Source organism: Triticum urartu, chromosome 2 (assembly GCF_003073215.2).
Source record: "Triticum urartu cultivar G1812 chromosome 2, Tu2.1, whole genome shotgun sequence".
NCBI classification, from domain to species: domain Eukaryota; kingdom Viridiplantae; phylum Streptophyta; class Magnoliopsida; order Poales; family Poaceae; genus Triticum; species Triticum urartu.
Window position 1 is genome coordinate 705,708,946 of NC_053023.1, and position 20,496 is coordinate 705,729,441.

The 20,496-nt window shown below is 45.4% G+C and overlaps 1 protein-coding gene across 1 annotated transcript; it reads left to right on the forward strand.

The window, feature by feature from the left end:
* The first annotated feature begins 1,567 nt into the window (after positions 1-1,567).
* LOC125539933 (noroxomaritidine/norcraugsodine reductase-like) lies at positions 1,568-8,952 on the forward strand. The gene is made up of 5 exons (XM_048703480.1): positions 1,568-1,701; positions 1,808-2,015; positions 4,528-4,753; positions 6,687-6,793; positions 8,531-8,952. Exons 1-5 carry the CDS (start codon positions 1,616-1,618, stop codon positions 8,693-8,695), a joined length of 792 nt encoding a protein of 263 aa, XP_048559437.1. The 5' UTR covers positions 1,568-1,615; the 3' UTR covers positions 8,696-8,952.
* Positions 8,953-20,496: the final 11,544 nt, after the last annotated feature.

A 20,496-nucleotide genomic window follows, 5' to 3' on the forward strand; every position in this document is an offset into this window, starting at 1 on the left:
GGGCCGGAAACATTGTTTCTCTTTTCTAGAGAGAAGCTATGAAGATAGGGAAGAAGAAGGCAATGAATCTGTCAAATGTGGCCGAAGAGCAAGCCAGAGAACTTGTGTGTATGCTGGTTGTGATTGAAGAGCAAACTCAAGAACCAACAATGGCTATGTCAAATATGGCCGAAGAGCAAGCCGAAGAACTTGTGTGTAGGCCTTGGAAATCTTGTTGATCTCTAGGTTAAGCTTGTTCAAACAGGGAGACATATAGTTCATCATTTGGTGTACTTGCTTCTAAAATTGGTATTGATTCTACCGGTGGCAACAGCTAATGTTGAGAGAGCATTTTCTACCATGAGTATAGTCAAGAGCAAGTTGAGAAATAAGATGGGTGATAGTCTTTTGGATGATTGCCTACTCACATACATTGTCATGGCAATGCAAAAGCATAGGCCACAAATATAGTCTTTTCGAGCTTCTGAAGGTATGTACTATGGTCTATATAGTATGCACTATGTATGCTTCTCTATGCAAAACTTAGACTTAATTGAGAATTTTAGTGTGTTTGTAAGACCATATTATGATATTAATCTATTTCTATGTGATATTGGTAAGTAGTTAGAACGCCCAAATGTCATATTTCTTGTTAATTTTTTTTGTAGGGCTGGACCACCCTGATGTCAAATGCTAACTCCGCCACTGCATCCAACCACGGGTTGGTTCGCTACAGCTTTCAAAGTTATCACCTGCAAAGTTGGCGTAGTTCATTTCAGAAATGCAGGAAATCCACGATTCCAATCTAACGTACGAACGCCAGCAGCCATGTCACGTCTGCTAGTGGAGGTGTCAAAAATATTCCCCGGCGTCACGTCAAATTGCCCGGCCCCAAGATTGGGGGACTGAGTTTTGCTTCTGAGTTGTCCAAGAAACGTCCCCTTTTTTTTCTTTTGGTGAAAGTCATTATGACGGTGTATATTTTTTTAACATAGTACAAACGCAAGCGCTTAATTATATACATACACATACACTCATCCATATAAACGCACACACGCACACCCTATTCTCATGAGCACCTTTGAAAAACTGAATCGACATATCAGCTTGAAATTTACAAATATTAATTGAAAATAACAGTTACGTCATCCGTCCAAGTCAAAGTTTTGGTTCCCCTCCGCATGTTTGGCTAAATCATACGCGGCTCTATTGGCCTTTCTTAGACAATGATGATTAAAAACAACTTAAGTAAATTCCGACAAAGGAAGGTGCATTCCGCATACTAGATGGTTGCCGCAGGTCCAATAGAATTGCCACCATTTTGCATGACCTCGGCAACATCCATACAGTCAAATTCGACCAGCATACTCCCCGCAAAAGAGAAGGGAAATCGACAAGTATACAATTGCATCCCACGTAGCAGCGTCATGTTTGCCTCACCCATGAAGTCATGTTCACTTTCTCCGGTGAGTGGGGGCGGCTAGGCCTGCAACGTCGACAGCTTATTTTGTTGCACTTTCTGGTTTCTGCGTGCCTTCCAGTCCTATCCGGCTATATATAAATTCAATACCCAACAACCAACGACAGACAATCCTCTCACCCAAGCCAGCCACAGAGGAGAAGCGAGAGGGTTAGCATGGCGGTTGACTATGGGAGCAGGGAGGAGAGGTGGAGCCTGGCCGGCACCACCGCGCTCGTCACCGGCGGTAGCAAAGGGATTGGGTACGTATATCCACACATGCATGCATTCACGAACGCATGCCTCTCTTAATTCTACACAAGTGCAGCTAGTACTCGTAAATTACTTCCTAGTCTTAATTTGTGCTAGGCATGCCATCGTGGAGGAGCTTGCCGGGTTTGGGGCGAGGGTGCACACCTGCTCCCGGAATGGGGCGGAGCTAGAGGAGTGCCGTCGACGGTGGGAGGAGAAGAACCTGCAGGTCACCGCCTCCGTCTGTGATGTTTCCATACGTGCCGACAGGGAGAAGCTTATGGAAACAGTCCGAGAAACTTTCAATGGCAAGCTTGACATACTAGTAAGTATATTAATAATTTTATTGGTATGTCTAGAGCATAGTGATATAATTATTGCATATCTAAGTGACTCAATCAAACTAGAAAGAAAGAAAAAAGCTAATGAAAATGTTTACACGAATCTTCACGTATAATCAATGATATAGGACTTAGATGTGCAATACTTATGGCACATTTAGATGTGCTTTAGAAAAACTGTAACTTATAATCTATTAAGATAGTAAGGGGAAATACACAGGAGTGCCTGGGTGCTCCACCCCCTATACGAAAATTAAATTTGGAAAATAACAGGAATTTTTTTAAAAAAACTAAAATCTTTGTATCTCAATCTTGGGTGCCCAATCTACTCCCGTATGAACTTTTGTAGAAAAATACCAGGAAATTTATATGTGGCAAGGAAAATACAGTCCAAACTAAAATCCACCCAACCAGTTTTTTTCTATAGATATGAGTTTTTTTTGTCTTTTTTGGTATTCTTTCACGAAATTTCACACGGAAGTAGATTGGGCTCTTAGGTTTCATATCCCAAAACCCCCCAAAAAATTCAAATTTATCGGTACTTTTTTTTGAACTTAATGTTCATACGGGAGTATGGAGCACCCAAGTGCTGCCAATTCTTTTCGGATAGTAAGCTCCTTCAATTTTGGTCCTCCTGGTGCAGTGCCGGCTGTGGGGGCGCTATAGGCCTTGCCTGTAAGGGTGTGTTGATGGTTGAGGTTCCTATTTTTTTTTCTATTCTATTTTTAAAATTTATTTTTCCATATTCTAATTCATGAATATCTATTAAAAATTGTGAACATTGTTTAGTCCCTAGATAAATTTTAATTTGATGAACTTTTTTAAAATAATATTTTTAAATTTTGTGAATAATATTTGAAATCCATGAATATTTTTAAAATTTTAAATTATTTTCCAAAAATTCAAGTATTTTTAGTCTACAAAATTTAAAAATATATATTTTTGAAAAATCCATGAATATCTTTTGATTTAACAAACTTTTTCAAATAAAGAAAGACAACTGGCCTTTTATAAAATTGTAGGGGAGCAAGCCAGTGGAGCAGGGAGGCGAACTGAGTGAGCGAGAGGTTTGTGGGTTGGCTCATGTGGATGTTACATCAACAATTCAATTCCATGGTTTCAAAGTAGAATATGAGCTCCCAAGGGAATCACACACCGACCACCAGCCGACACCGAGGTCAAAATGTTTAAAGATACCACAACTCCACAACAAATAACTCCACTCTCCTCTTAGAATAAATATCGTCTCTAGCAGCACCCCAGCACAATATACAAATGAAAAAACACCACCAAAACATAATTAAAACCCAGCCAACATTCATAAACTAAAATGAAACAGCCGGCCATAATAATCTGCTAGAGAAAAAATGACTTAATCCCATGAGTGAATAACGGTGTTGTGCAGCGTGCATTAGCCTTTAGTAATAATAAGATACTAAGCTCCATAAATTTGGAGCCTCCTGGTGCATCGGGGTAGTAGGGGACGCTATAGGCCCCACCTGAAAGGGTGTGTGCCGTTGGGCCAGCCGGGTTTTTGGGTTTTGAGAATGTATTACATGATTTTTTTTGTGTTTTCAACAAAAATGTTGTTTTTATTTTGGTTTTCCCCGCTTTATCCTTTTCCTCTTTGCGTGTTCATTTTTCCTTCTCTTTTTTATTCTTTCACATGCTATTTCATGAATATTTATTAAAAGTTGTGAGCATTTAAAAGGACTATGAAATTTTTCTAGAATTCGTGAACATTTTTTTAATTCAATTTTTTTAATTCAAGAATGGTTTAAAGCTTCACCAGCATTTTTATATCAATGAACCTTTTTAAAATTCATGAACATTGTTTGAAATCCATGAATATTTTAAATTTCATGAATATTTTTTAAAATGGCTGTCTTTTTAATTCACAACATTTTAAAAAATCTAATAATTTTTACAAAATATGTGAACTTATTTTGCTTTAATGAACTTCTTCAAATAAAAAAATATGGTATCCATTTTTTCTGAACCAGTAGAGCGGCAGAAAAAAGCTAAGGGAGTGAGCTAACTTAGCGAGAGCTTCATGGGCCGGCCCATATGAGCGTTATAACAATAATTGCACGGTCACAACATCAAATAAGACCTCCAAGGCCGAAATATGTAAGGACTCCACCACACACCTTACAACTCCACTCTTATTTCAGAACAAATACCATGTCCAACAACAACCTAACATGATAGACAAATGAAATAAAAATATAATTAAAACCTAAGGCAGTGTAGACAAAACCATGACATAAAAACCGACCACAATAACTTTTCCTCGAGAAAAAAGAGTTGATCCTATGAATGAAGAACGACGCAGCGAAGCATGCATTAGATTAGCCTCTAGTAAATTCTATCCATAAAAATTAACCATGTGACATGCTCATCCTGCCTATAACTAAGAGAGGCCCAGCTCGCTCTAAGTAGGGTATCTGTAAAGGATCGTTTTTGTTGAATTAATTGTTGTCACTATATATGTAGGTGAACAATGCAGGGCAATTGCTCTTCAAGCCCACTACTGAATGTACAGTGGAGGAATACTCAAATCTGCTAACCACCAACTTGGAGTCGAGCTTCCATCTCAGCCAGCTCGCACACCCTCTTCTCATACACGCTTCTATTGCCGGAGGAGGCAGCATCATCAACATGTCCTCCATTGGAGGCTCAATCGGCTATGCAGGCTCCGCAATTTATGCTACCACAAAAGGTACACATGTACTGGCCAAGATATACAATATACAATATTATTAATACAGTATAATGGATATTTGTAGGTGTTGCTAGTTATAGTGTGATTTTTTTAGCAATAACACTATATATAACGGTATTGAATGCCCTAATGTGTCTCTTTTAGTTACAGTTCGATTGAATGTATTGTCACGAAAAAAATGTAGAGCAGAACCTCGTCTGTCTCGCCCGCTCCCGTGAGTGGGGAGGCCACCTTGCGCCGCCCACCTCCAACCTCCCCGGCCCCTCCCCCTCCCGCGCCACCATCGGAACACGCCGTCAGGCAAATCCCGGCCGGCGTCGGTGGTGGCGGGGCCTCTTCCCCTTCCTCGCAGTGGGCTGGCGTGGGACAACGACAGAGCGCGGATGCAGCCAGGGCGACACGGCGGTGGCGTCCTGGTGTGGCGGCGCGGGCGGCTGCTCGTTGGGGGCGTGGTGGGGCATGCCTGCGCGGGTGGCGGTTGTGGGCGTCCCGGCCTAGATCTGGATCGGGTAGATGCTCTAGCCGGCTACCAACAGGCGGCGCGGGCTGAGGCAACATGGGCCGGCTATCGCTGGTGGCTTTGGCTACTGGAGGGGAACAGCGTGGCGGCGTGCTCCTTGCTGGGGTGGTCTGGCGGCTCTATGGCTGTGGTGACCACGTCCGGGGAGCAGATGGGGCGGATCGATGGGTAGGTGGCGCTTGTGTTCAGTGTCGTGTCTCTGCCAGTGGTGCTGGCTTCCTCCCCTGGTTCTAAGCCGAACCAGAGCTGCGAGTTGGGGCTCGTGCTCCGGCGGATCTGGGCAGTGCCCAGGGTGAGTCGGAGTTCGCGCTTCGGGAAGGTACGCTTGGGATCGATCCGGAAGGTGCTCGTGGGTCGTGAGGTCCCTCTCCTCGCGGGTACGGTGGACGTTGGTGGTGGTCGGGGCTCCACTACACTGTTGGGAAGATCGGTGTCAACGGCCACGGTCAAGCCGCCGTGCGAGCGGGCTCGGCGACGGCCGTCGGTCATCACAGAGTAGGGTCTTCCCCGTCCATCGGGTACGGCTGGAGATCCAGGCGTGGATGCCTCCTATTGTGGAGGCGTCCACCCATACTTTATGGCTGATGCCGGGCTAGGAGCGAAAGGTGTCTCCTTTTCTCCTCCTTCTGTGGCAGATGCACTGTGATGTGGACGGTTGGTGGAGTCCCCGACATGGATGTCGGGGTAGCGGCCCTGGATGGCGGTCTGCATGGTTGGCCTTCTGGCGGGCATCATGGTGGCGGGGATGGTATTACCTCTTGGTCGCGTGGGTGGCAAGAGGTGATGTAGCGGGTGGCTCAGGCGTGCTCTTTGTCTCTGACAGTGGCCATGCCCCAATCCGGATCTGGAAAATCTATGCTCTTCGCACTTGCCCTAGACACCTCATGGTGATGCAGGGGAGCTGTCGAGGGAAAGCTTCATGCTCGTCGCTGACGATGATGACGCTCACGGGCGTCGTTATGTTTTTGAAGACGTCGTCATGGCACTCCTCTTTGTGTTTGGGTTCTGGCTAAAAACATCTGTCTATTGTAGACTCGACAATGATAATGCCTAGCGCCGTTATCCCTCCTGTGGGCGTTGTTGTGGAGCTTAAGTGTTATAGGGCTTTGCGCGATGTTGCTTTAGCTTATCCTGTACTTTATTTCGATAGCTCGTGTGCATTCTGCGTGATCCGATCATTTTGGGATGGGCAGTGTTTGGGGGCCACCCATCTCCTTTTATCTTTCGGTCGTGTATTTTGATTGATTGTTGCTTTATATATAAAGCGGGGCAAAAGCGTGTTTCCAAAAAAAATATTGTTCCAACAAAAATGGTCCATTGTTTCTATGAATTCTGAAGGGAAAAAATGGATCGGTGCCCTTGTTTCTTTTTCCTCTCTCATCGTTGTGCTTCTCGTCCTTTATCATGTAGGTGCAATGAACCAACTTACAAGGAGTTTGGCCACCGAGTGGGCCTCTGACAAGATTCGTGTGAATGGCATCGCCCCAGGATTTGTCACAACCGACATGCTTAAAGATGTAAGCAATGACCTAGCATATATTTTTCTTGATCAAAGAACAACACACGAATTTAATTTGATTTGGTAGCTCTGAGATAGTAAGTTCACTTTTCATTATTTTTTAAAAAGGAGGATAACCTCTGGCCTCTGCATATGAACGATGCATGCAACCATTTTATTAATTATTTATAAAAAAAACTTATAAAGTAATACATCAGGTAGTCTGAAATCATCATCTTGGCAACATCTGTCGCTAGTCTTGTCTATTTGATGAAGAGGTGCCGATTATCTGAGCCAAATACCAAACAGACATTGGACCAAAGCCTAACATCTAAAGCCAAAGGGCCCAACCAAGCCGCATTGCTGGGTCTGGGGCACACACCGGTTTGACGCACTCTCAGAGGTCACCGCCGCCGTCTTCCATCAATCCATCTCCGGAGCAGGTACTGACGCATCGACCTTACCAGGCCTGCTGTCGACGCCACCATGGCGCCAGACAAAACCACCATCCTACACGTATCCATCAACACGCGCTTGTCACCGAAACTTCGCAGCGCCATGCCACCGAGATCCGCGGTCGGTCTTGTGGTAGATGTAACACTGCTCCTGCTCTTGTCCCCTCCAGCCAGCACTTGCTCCAAAACGATGCCCCCAGAAGGAATAATGACACTGAAGGCGCCGTCATCGTCCGACCGGGTAGACCCAGATCTAGGGTTTCCTCGTGAACAACCCGATCGAGTTGACGTGACTTGCAACGACAATGCCTCGAGAAGGAAACGACGTCAGAGACGCCGCCATCGTCCGCCAAGACCGCAGTCAGGCACGATTTTCACCGGAAACCGCGTCGTCCCGATCTCACGGCTGGCTGGAACCGCGCGGAGCCTCGCCATGAAGACGTATGCCGCCACCAGTACTCCGACGGATATCCTCCATCTCCTCACCGGAGCCCTCATTGCGCCGCCGACCATCCACGCGAAGAATGGACGACCGATTTGTGTGGCATCCAGATCCGCGGCCGCCGCCATGCCCACCATCGCCAGAGAACCCGCCGGTTCCCAGCGACTATGGGAGCTAGCACCGCAACCGCACGACCAAGGGCGCCACCCTGGCCGCTGCGCACGTGCTCCCCGTTGGACTCGCCCCAGTCGAGCCATGCATGAGGGTCACCGCCGCATCCAGCACCCCAGCCCCTTCGGTGCCAGGCCCGCCACCACCGCGGCCTATGCCGGTGACAGGGGCAGAGGGGAGGCCGCGTCTTGGTTGGCTGCCGGCGGCGCTGAGATCGCCCCCTAGCGGCGCCCTGGGGAGGCGTCGCGAGGGGTCACTAAAGGGCTCTCTCGATGGTGTACTTACGACACTTAGATGCTGAGTGTTCACTTTACCTGAGTAGAAAAAGATTTAAACATCCAAAATGATGTGGTAGTTGCATCAAAATAGCTTCTCCCTCTGTTTTATAATACAAGACGTTATTATATCTAATATATGAGTAATGTTTTATATTATGGGATGAAGGGAGTTGCTCTTAACTATTTGAAGAGAGCACTAGTGATTTTATTTTTTACTATGATACTGCAAGATTCAGAGACTGTCGGTTTAAATTGATCCAATATATTATTACGGCCCAAAATTCGGGAGAGCATAATTTGATGTATTTATTCGTCTTTCCGTCTAAGATTATTTTGCAAAACGATAGCAAGTTTTCTTATCTTTTCTAAATAAATGTGGATAACAACTAGTTCTTGTGTGGATTGCACAGATAGATACAGAGTACGTGAAGGAAGAGCACTCGAAGACCCCATTGGGACGGAGCGGCAAGCCGGTGGAGATAGCCTCGGCAGTGTCATTTTTGTGTATGCCGGCAGCTTCTTTCATCACCGGCCAGATCATTTGCATCGATGGTGGTCGAACCATTAGTGCTTAGCCATCACCACCGCTCCATAAGTTATTGAATATTTGGCGAATACCACCGTGGGAGAGTGAAATAATAATAAATATGAATCAATAAATAAATAATGCCAACAAATAACTCGCACCATGGTGAACGCCTTTCAAGAAATGTCACGAGATAGCATATGTGTACGTGCGCAAATTTCTGCCTAGTCTTTGTACTGAACATATGTAATGGTGATTCTAGTTAGCAACTTAATTAAGATGGATTGTAATGTCTTTTATGCCGAATGAACAAGACTCTCTAGTTACCCGCGAACAAAAAAATGGAGATAGCTGGAGGACTACTGTTCTTAAAATTAGATTAACTATAAGCCCCTGCTTTTCCACGACGAGAGCTTCCTCACTTGAAAACTTGCAAGGATCATAGTATACTAGAAGCTGTCGCGCGCTTTGCCACGCCGTTCTTTAATTATAGGGACTACTTTTTTCGTGGATGTAAATTGAGATCAAAATAACTATTTTGATCTTTCAAACAAAGTTTAGGATGATTTGACCTTCTTTTAAAAGAAAAATCTCGTATGAACATTTTTGGTGATGTCAACACCCATGACATTTGGGTCGCATGGAAAACAGCATGGTCCATGATGTTTTGACCCTAAAATTTCTCCCGTGTGACTTGGCGTCTCAACTAGAGGACAAAACGCCACGAGCCATGGGGTTTTGGACGGGTGGTAAACACCGTAGACCATGGCGTCTTCCATGCAACCAAAAAGCCCTGAATGTTGGTGTCATCAAAAAAGGTTTGGAGTTTTTTCGAAAGGGGGTCAAATCATGCTAAAATATGAAAAAAGGTCAAAATAGTGGTTTTGTTTGCAAATTGATTGTTGGGTTGTAGACATTAATTATGCTAGACTCAGTGTTTCCCCTTGCAATGGTTTTTGTTGAAGTCGGAGTTTAGATGTGAGGGGAAAGACAATGTTAGTTACATATGACACGTGTCCCCCCCCCTCCATCTCCCTTCTGCACCCCCACAGCGCATTGCCGACCAGCATCGGGTTGCTATAGGATTCTTAGAGCAACTCTAGCAGACCTCGCATCCCGCCGGCCCACAAAACGCGTTTGCAATTCGCGCAAAACCGTTTTAGCGGGCCGGCGTGGGCTGGCACAGATGCAGACCCCCCCAAACGGATCCGTAAAAAAGTATATTCTCGGGATATGCCTTTTTACGGGTTGGCTTCTGCGGGATCTGCTCGGGCACCACCGCGACGACCCACAAACAGATAAACTGCAAATCTCGTATTTGACATAAGATTTCACAAACAAGTTCAAATTCAAACGACATAAATAGTTTTACGCGCAAATAGAAGCCAAGTTCATTACAGCTAACGCAAAAGAGGGCCCTGCAAAAGGTTTGCGCCCATGTCTGGCATCATCTTGATCGATCTTCACTCCGCGCCATCGAGTCCACCTTGAAGTTTATCGGCGCCACCGAATCCTCCTCCGGCGCTTGTTCCAACTCCCGCACCAAAACCATCCACATTGCCACCATATGGAGCGGAGAAAACATCACCGGAACTGTAGCACGGACCGGCCGACGCCACCATTCTTCTCTTCAAGATTTCTCTCCTTGCCATATCATGGCATGTTTTGGTGAGGTCGTCCATGTCATTGTGGTTCATTGACATGATCTTGTTCTCTTCGGCGAGCAACATGGACATGGATTTGTTTCCAGCGGCGCGTGCTCTTCTCTCCTCAATGGTAGCTTTGCGCAGCCCCTCTTCTTTGAGCAACTGCCACTTTTCTTGCTTCTCATTCGCCTTCTTCTCGGCCAACTCTTTCTTGATCTCCAACAACTTCAACAACATCGACTCGTTGGATTGCACCATGGCATCAATCTTCTCCCTCAAGCTCGATGCTTCTTGCTCTCTCTCCTCATCTTCTTCTTGGTCTTCTTGTCGCCATCGGGCTTGTGCAAATTTCTTGGGCTATCATCATCCTCATCTTCATCTGTGTTTGTAAGTGAGCCTCTCTTTGGTGGGGATTCTTTGTCGATCAACTTCCACTTCTCGCACTTTTGGAGCAACTCCCAACAATGCTCTAGTTTGAAATTTTTGCTTTCCGAAGCTTCCATGTCCTTGTATCTATGTTGAGCAATCTTGTCCTACACAATGTGAACAAAGTGATCCAATCATTTCCCATGATGCAATATGATGATGCGCAATTTGAACAAATACAAAACAAACTCACATAGTTGGACTCCACGGTGCCACTTGGAGGTGCATTGCGTACTTGCTCCAAGCAAGCTGCCCAACGGCTGCACATATGCTTGATATTCTCCCAACGCCCTTAAAGCGACCGAAATGTGCGTGGAGTCCTATTGGATGCTTTTCCATAATGCGAAAGTATTGATCTTCAATCCTTTGTCAATATCTCTTGGAAGTTTGAGAAGTACCCGTGCATGCATCAAGAGACACCACACTCCATGCTTGAATCAAAGCTTGATCTTCCAAGATCGTGTAGTTCTTGTTGGGGAACGTAGCAGAATTTTAAAATTTTCTACGCATCACCAAGATCAATCTATGGAGTCATCTAGCAACGAGGGAGAGGGGAGTGCATCTACATACCCTTGTAGATCACGCGCGGAAGCGTTCAAGAGAACGAGGTTGATGGAGTCGTACTTGTCGTGATCCAAATCACCGATGACCTAGTGCCGAACGGACGGCACCTCCGCGTTCAACACACGTACGGTTGGGAATACGTCTCCTCCAACTTGATCCAACAAGGGGGAAGGAGAGGTTGATGAAGATCCAGCAGCACGACGGCGTGGTGGTGGAAGCAACGGTGATCTCGGCAGGGCTTCGCCAAGCTCAGGGAGAGGGAGGAGTGTCACAGGAGGGAGAGGGAGGCGCCAGGGGCTAGGGTGCGGCTGCCCTCCCTCCCCCCACTATTTATAGGACCCCTAGGGGGCGCCAGCCCTAGGAGATTGAATCTCCAAGGGGGGCGGCGGCCAAGGGGGGTGGAGTGCCCCCCAAGCCAAGTGGGGCGCCCCCACCATATGGCGCAGGGGAGGCCCATGGGGGGGCGCACCAGCCCATCTGGGGCTGGTCCCCCTCCCACTTTAGCCCATGGGGCCCTCCAGGATAGGTGGCCCCACGCGGGGGACCCCCGGGACCCTTCCGGTGGTCCCGGTACAATACCGATTACCCCGAAAACCTTCCCGATGGCTGAAATTTGACTTCCTATATATAAATCTTCACCTCCAGACCATTCCGGAACTCCTCGTGACGTCCGGGATCTCATCCGGGACTCTGAACAACTTTCGGGTTACCGTATACTAATATCTCAACAACCCTAGCGTCACCGAACCTTAAGTGTGTAGACCCTACGGGTTCGGGAGACACGCAGACATGACCGAGACGACTCTCCGGTCAATAACCAACAGCGGGATCTGGATACCCATGTTGGCTCCCACATGCTCCTCGATGATCTCATCGGATGAACCACTATGTTGAGGATTCGATCAATCCCGTATACAATTCCCTTTGTCAATCGGTATGTTACTTGCCCGAGACTCAATCGTCGCTATCCCAATACCTCGTTCAATCTCGTTACCGGCAAGTCACTTTACTCGTACCTTAATGCATGATCCCGTGATCAACCACTTGGTCACATTGAGCTCATTATGATGATGCATTACCGAGTGGGCCCAGAGATACCTCTCCGTCATACGGAGTGACAAATCCCAGTCTCGATTCGTGCCAACCCAACAAACACTTTCGGAGATACATGTAGTGTACCTTTATAGTCACCCAGTTACGTTGTGACGTTTGGCACACCCAAAGCACTCCTACGGTATCCGGGAGTTGCACAATCTCATGGTCTAAGGAAATGATACTTGACATTCGGAAAAGCTATAGCAAACGAACTACACGATCTTTGAGCTATGCTTAGGATTGGGTCTTGTCCATCACATCATTCTCCTAATGATGTGATCCCGTTATCAATGACATTCAATGTCCATAGTCAGGAAACCATGACTATCTTTCGATCAACGAGCTAGTCAACTAGAGGCTCACTAGGGACGTGTTGTGGTCTATGTATTCACACATGCATTACGATTTCCGGATAACACAATTATAGCATGAACAATAGACAATTATCATGAACAAAGAAATATAATAATAACCATTTTATTATTGCCTCTAGGGCATATTTCCAACAGTCTCCCACTTGCACTAGAGTCAATAGTCTAGTTACATTGTGATGAATCGAACACCCATGCAGTTCTGGTGTTGATCATGTTTTGCTCTAGGGAGAGGTTTAGTCAACGGATCTGCCACATTCAGGTCCGTATGTACTTTACAAATATCTATGTCTCCATTTTGAACACTTTCATGAATGGAGTTGAAGCGACGCTTGATATGCCTGGTCTTCCTGTGAAATTTGGGCTCCTTGGCAAGGGCAATAGCTCCAGTGTTGTCATAGAAGAGAGTCATCGGGCCCGACGCATTGGGTATGACTCCTAGGTCGGTAATGAACTCCTTCACCCAGATTGCCTCTTGTGCTGCCTCCGAGGCTGCCATGTACTCCGCTTCACATGTAGATCCCGCCACAACGCTTTGCTTGCAACTGCACCGGCTTACTGCCCCACCATTCAAAATATACACGTATCCGGTTTGTGACTTGGAGTCATCCAGATCTGTGTCGAAGCTAGCATCGACGTAACCCTTTACGACGAGCTCTTCGTCACCTCCATAAACGAGAAACATATCCTTAGTCCTCTTCAGGTACTTCAGGATATTGTTGACCGCTGTACAGTGTTCCATGCCGGGATTACTTTGGTACCTTCCTACCAAACTTACGGCAAGGTTTACATCAGGTCTGGTACACAGCATAGCATACATGATAGACCCTATGGCCGAGGCATAGGGGACGACACTCATCTTTTCTCTATCTTCTGCCGTGGTCGGGCATTGAGCCGTGCTCAATCTCGTACCTTGCAATACAGGCAAGAACCCCTTCTTTGACTGATCCATATTGAACTTCTTCAATATCTTGTCAAGGTACGTACTCTGTGAAAGACCAATGAGGCGTCTTGATCTATCTCTATAGATCTTGATGCCTAATATGTAAGCAGCTTCTCCAAGATCCTTCATTGAAAAACACTTGTTCAAGTAGGCCTTTATGCTTTCCAAGAATTCTATATCATTTCCCATCAACAGTATGTCATCCACATACAGTATGAGAAATGCTACAGAGCTCCCACTCACTTTCTTGTAAATGCAGATTTCTCCATAAGTCTGCGTAAATCCAAACGCTTTGACCATCTCATCAAAACGAATGTTCCAACTCCGAGATGCTTGCACCAGCCCATAGATCGAGTGTTGGAGCTTGCACACCTTGTCAGCATTCTTAGGATCGACAAAACCTTCCGGCTGCATCATATACAATTCTTCCTTAAGGAAACCATTAAGGAATGCCGTTTTGACGTCCATTTGCCATATCTCATAATCATAGAATGCGGCAATTGCTAACATGATTCGGACGGACTTTGGCTTTGCTACGGGTGAGAAAGTCTCATCGTAGTCAACCCCTTGAACTTGTCGATAACCCTTAGCGACAAGCCGAGCTTTATAGATGGTTACATTACCATCCGCGTCTGTCTTCTTCTTAAAGATCCATTTATTTTCTATGGCTCACCGATCATCGGGCAAGTTAGTCAAAGTCCATACTTCGTTTTCATACATGGATCCTATCTCGGATTTCATGGCTTCCAGCCATTTGTCGGAATCTGGGCCCGCCATCGCTTCCTCATAGTTCGAAGGTTCACCGTTGTCTAACAACATGATTTCCAGGACAAGGTTGCCGTACCACTCTGGTGCGGAACGTGTCCTTGTGGACCTATGAAGTTCAGTAGAAACTTGATCTGAAGTTTCATGATCATCATCATTAACTTCCTCTCTAGTCGGTGCAGGCATCTCAGGAACAATTTCCTGAGCTGCGCCACTTACCAGTTCAAGAGGTAATACTTCATCGAGTTCTACTTTCCTCCCACTTACTTCTTTCGAGAGAAACTCTTTCTCTAGAAAGGATCCATTCTTGGCAACAAAGATCTTGCCTTCGGATCTGAGGTAGAAGGTGTACCCAATAGTTTCTTTAGGGTATCCTATGAAGACGCATTTTTTCGACTTGGGTTCGAGCTTTTCAGGTTGAAGTTTCTTGACATAAGCATCGCATCCCCAAACTTTTAGAAACGACAGCTTAGGTTTCTTCCCAAACCATAATTCATACGGTGTCGTCTCAACGGATTTCGACGGAGCCCTATTTAAAGTGAATGCGGCAGTCTCTAAAGCATAGCCCCAAAATGACAGCGGTAGATCGGTAAGAGACATCATAGATCGCACCATATCCAATAGAGTGCGATTACGACGTTCGGACACACCATTACGCTGAGGTGTTACAGGCGGCGTGAGTTGTGAAACTATTCCACATTTTTTTAAGTGTGTGCCAAATTCGTGACTCAAGTATTCTCCCCCACGATCTGATTGCAAGAACTTGATTTTCTGTCACGTTGATTCTCAACCTCACTCTGAAATTCCATTAACTTTTCAAAGGTCTCAGACTTGTGTTTCATTAAGTAGACATACCCATATCTACTCAAGTCATCAGTGAGGGTGAGAACATAACGATAGCCACCGTGAGCCTCAACACTCATTGGACCGCACACATCAGTATGTATGATTTCCAATAAGTTGGCTGCTTGCTCCATTGTTCCTGAGAACGGAGTCTTGGTCATTTTACCCATGAGGTATGGTTCGCACGTGTCAAATGATTCGTAATCAAGAGACTCCAAAAGTCCATCTGCATGGAGCCTCTTCATGCGTTTGACACCTATGTGACCAAGGCGGCAGTGCCACAAGTATGTGGGACTATCATTATCAACCTTGCATCTTTTGGTATTCACACTATGAATATGTGTAACATTACGCTCGAGATTCATTAAGAATAAACCATTCACCAGCGGAGCATGACCATAAAACATATGTCTCATATAAATAGAACAACCATTATTCTCGAATTTAAATGAGTAGTCATCTCGAATTAAACGAGATCCTGATACAATGTTCATGCTCAAAGCTGGCACTAAATAACAATTATTAAGGTTTAAAACTAATCACGTAGGTAAATGTAGAGGTAGCGTGCCGACGGCGATCACATCGACCTTGGAACCATTCCCGACACGCATCGTCACCTCGTCCTTCGCCAGTCTCCGCTTATTCCGCAGCTCCTGCTTTGAGTTACAAATGTGAGCAACCGCACCGGTATCAAATACCCAGGAGCTACTACGAGTACTGGTAAGGTACACATCAATTACATGTATATCACATATACCTTTAGTGTTGCTGGCCTTCTTGTCCGCTAAGTATTTGGGGCAGTTCCGCTTCTAGTGACCACTTCCCTTGCAATAAAAACACTCAGTCTCGGGCTTGGGTTCATTCTTTGGCTTCTTCCCGGCAGCTTGCTTACCGGGCGCGGCAACTCCCTTGCCGTCCTTCTTGAAGTTCTTTTTACCCTTGCCTTTCTTGAACTTAGTGGTTTTATTCACCATCAACACTTGATGTTCCTTTTTGATTTCCACCTCCGCTGATTTCAGCATCGAATATACCTCAGGAATGGTCTTTTCCATCCCCTGCATATTGAAGTTCATCACAAAGCTCTTGTAGCTCGGTGGAAGCGACTGAAGGATTCTGTCAATGACCGCGTCATCCGGGAGATTAACTCCCAGCTGAGTCAAGCGGTTATGCAACCCAGACATTTTGAGTATGTGCTTACTGACAGAACTATTTTCCTCCATCTTACAACTGAAGAACTTGTCGGAGACTTCATATCTCTCGACCCGGGCATGAGCTTGGAAAACCATTTTCAGCTCTTCGAACATCTCATATGCTCCGTGTTTCTCAAAACGCTTTTGGAGCCCCGGTTCTAAGCTGTAAAGCATGCCGCACTGAACGAGGGAGTAATCATCAGCACGTGACTGCCAAGCGTTCATAACGTCTTGGTTCTCTGGGATGGGTGCGTCACCTAGCGGTGCTTCTAGGACATAATCTTTGTTGGCAGCTATGAGGATGATCCTCAGGTTCCGACCCAGTCCGTATAGTTGATGCCATCATCTTTCAGCTTGGTTTTCTCTAGGAACACGTTGAAGTTGAGGGCAACGTGGGCCATTTGATCTACAAGACATATTGTAAAGATTTTAGACTAAGTTCATGATAATTAAGTTCATCTAATCGAATTATTCAATGAACTCCCACTCAGATAGACATCCCTCTAGTCATCTTAAGTGAAACATGATCCGAGTCAATTAGGCCGTGTCCGATCATCACGTGAGACGGACTAGTCAACATCGGTGAACATCTTCATGTTGATCGTATCTTCTATACGACTCATGCTCGACCTTTCGATGTTCCGTGTTCCGAGGCCATATCTGTACATGCTAGGCTCGTCAAGTCAACCTAAGTGTATTGCGTGTGTAAATCTGGCTTACACCCGTTGTATTCGAACGTTAGAATCTATCACACCCGATCATCATGTGGTGCTTCGAAACAACGAACCTTCGCAATAGTGCACAGTTAGGGGGAACACTTTCTTGAAATTATTACGAGGGATCATCTTATTTAAGCTACCGTCGTTCTAAGCAAATAAGATGTAAAACATGATAAACATCACATGCAATCAAATAGTGACATGATATGGCCAATATCATTTGCTCCTTTTGATCTCCATCTTCGGGGCTTCATGATCATCGTTGTCACCGGCATGACACCATGATCTCCATCATCGTGTCCTCTTGAAGTTGTCTCGTCATCTATTACTTCTACTACTACGGCTAACGCTTTAGCAATAAAGTAAAGTAATTACATGACGTTTATGTTGACACGCAGGTCATAAGTAAATTAAGACAACTCCTATGGCTCCTGCCGGTTGTCATACTCATCGTGTAGCGACCAGACCTCAAATAGTCTGATCTCTGTACTCAGGTGTCATCCCTGGATCAGTAATGCTGACACCACACAGTACTTGAAGGATTTATAACAGAGTAGCAATCACACACTTATTACATCGAGTGTCTCAATAGAGAACTTATTACAATAAATATGGCTTAAGGCCATCTAATAACGATAACAGCAGAAGGCTTAGAAGATAAGTGAGTCCATCAACTCCAACGGCATCACTGAGTATAGAACCGCGACCTAAAACTCCTTAATCGTCGTTTGAAAAGTCTGCAACATTAACGTTGCAGCCCGAAATGGGTCAGCACATGAAATATGCTGGCAAAGTAACACATAGAGAGTAATGGAATGAAACAGCTATACTATATGCATATTTGGCTGGTGGAAAGCTCTATAGTTACAATTTTTGCGTAAAGCTAATTTTTCCCTACTGCAAAGGAATAAATTTTATTTAACTATCATGGTAGTTGTTAAACATTGAGAATGGTTGACAGCATTCTCAATCCCAATTAAGCACTATCATTAAACAAAATCCATCAAAATTAAATTTTAGAGTAACATGTTGAGATTCACATGATAATCCAAGTACTAGATACTCAAGATGTCCATAACCGGGGACACGGCTAACCATGATTAGTTTATACACTCTGTAGAGGTTTGCGCACTTTTCCCCACAAGACTCGATCGCCTCCGTTTGGTTTCTCGCACTACACGGTGTTTGAGAAATGGATGACCGAGACATAGTCTTTCAGAAGCGCTAGCACCTTACAATGGATAGACCGTTACACCTACTTTCCCCTACATCTGCTAGTCTACCCTGTAAGAGTTCGCACGGCTTAATCAACTATGCTAGAGCCCATAATAGCTTGTGGCTGCACACGGAAGTTTCTAGTATGAAAAATTTCATGATCCCTTTGGGCCTGGGTGACGGTCCATAAAGAAAAACAGGCAATCGGTGGCGGTGGTGCTCCGGCGATGGGTCCGGCGGCGGTGGCGGTGCTCCGGCGGCGGCGGTCGGTGGCGGCGCGGCGGCGCAGGGCGGCGGTGGCGGCGGCGGCGCTGGGGCGGCGGCGGTCGGGGGGCTAGGGTTTGGAGGCCCCGGGCTAGGCTCCCCGGCTTATAAAGCCTGGACGGGCCTAGTGTCCGGGTCGGACACGGCCCGTAGGTCGGTTGCGGTTTTTTTAAATATTCCGCGCAAAAAATCAAATAAAAGAAATACTAAACGAACTCCAAAAATCCCGAAATAAATTTTCCCCGGCTTCTAAAATCAAGCCGCACAAGGTGAACATTTATTTGGGGCCTAAATGCAAATTTTGAAAAAAACGCACATTTTTCCTAAATTCAAATAAAATATCGAAAAACTCCGAAATAAAATCTTATTTGATTTTATTATTAAATCCTCAATATTTATTTATTTTGGGAAAGTCATTTTATTCCCTCTCTCATATTTTTGTAATAGAAATAATTGATGATAAAATAATTAAAATCAAATGATCCTATTCTCAAAATTTGAGAAAACTCAAATATGAAAATAACGAAATCCCCAGCTCTCTCTGTGGGTCCTTGAGTTGCGTAGAATTTCTAGGATCAAAACCAAAAACAAATAAATTATGATATGCAATGATGATCTAATGTATAACGTTCCAAATTGAAAATTTGGGATGTTACAAACCTACCCTCCTTAAGATGAATCTCGCCCTCGAGATTCGGGTTGGCTAGAAAATAGGTGAGGGTGGTCCTTGAGAAAATCTTCCTCTCGCTCCTAGGTGGCTTCATCCTTCGTGTGGTGGATCCACTGAACCTTACAAAACTTGATAACCTTGCTGCGGGTGACTCGGCTGGCAAACTTGAGAATCTTAACTGGTTTCTCCTCATAGGTCAAATTGTTATCCAACTGAATTGCTTCCAATGGCACTGTGTCTCTCAAGGGTTGTCAGCCATCTCCGCGTGGCACTTCTTTAGTGAGAAACGTGGAACACATCATGAACTCCTGACAATCCTTCGGGAAATTCCAACTTGTAGGCCACTTCTCCCAGACGTTCCAATACTCGGTATGGTCCTACAAATCGTGGCGCTAACTTTCCCTTAACACCAAAACGCTTTATTCCCCGAAGTGGGGATACTCGAAGATAAACTCTGTCTCCGACTTCGTAAACTGTCTCCTTGCGTTTTGAATATGCATAACTCTTCTGCCTGGATTGAGCTACCTTGAGCCTATCGCGAATCAATTTCACCTTCTGTTCAGACTCTTTAATCAAATCAGGCCCAAACAACTGGCGGTCTCCAACTTCATCCCACGACAACGGTGTCCTGCACCTCCTTCCGTACAAGGCTTCGAAAGGGGCCATCTTTAAACTGGATTGATAGCTGTTGTTGTAAGAGAATTCTGCATATGGCAAATTGTCATCCCAACTAGATCCATAATCTAGCGCACAAGCTCTCAGCATGACCTCCAAAATCTGATTGACTCTCTCGGTCTGTCCATCTGTCTGTGGATGAAAAGCTGTGCTGAACTCTAGCCTGGTACCCAAAGTTTCGTGCAACTGATTCCAGAACTTTGATGTAAATTGGGTTCCTCTATCTGATACTATACTCCTCAGAACTCCATGTAAGCATACAATCCGGGTCATGTATATCTTTGCCAACTTAGCACTGGTGTAAGTGGTCTTTACCGGGATGAAATGAGCTACTTTCGTCAACCGATCAACTACAACCAAAATCGAGTCATAGCCTGAACGAGTCCTGGGTAATCCCGTGATAAAATCCATGCCTAACTTATCCCACTTCCATTCGGGTAGCGGCAATGGCTGTAGCAATCCTG

Bases quoted from the DNA above. Each gene is read 5' to 3' on its own strand.
- LOC125539933 (XM_048703480.1), top strand. From the start codon at position 1,616: ATGGCGGTTGACTATGGGAGCAGGGAGGAGAGGTGGAGCCTGGCCGGC. The intron at 2,016-4,527 runs GTAAGTATATTA...CTATATATGTAG, and splicing joins ATGGCAAGCTTGACATACTA to GTGAACAATGCAGGGCAATT. The intron at 6,794-8,530 runs GTAAGCAATGAC...TGGATTGCACAG, and splicing joins CAACCGACATGCTTAAAGAT to ATAGATACAGAGTACGTGAA.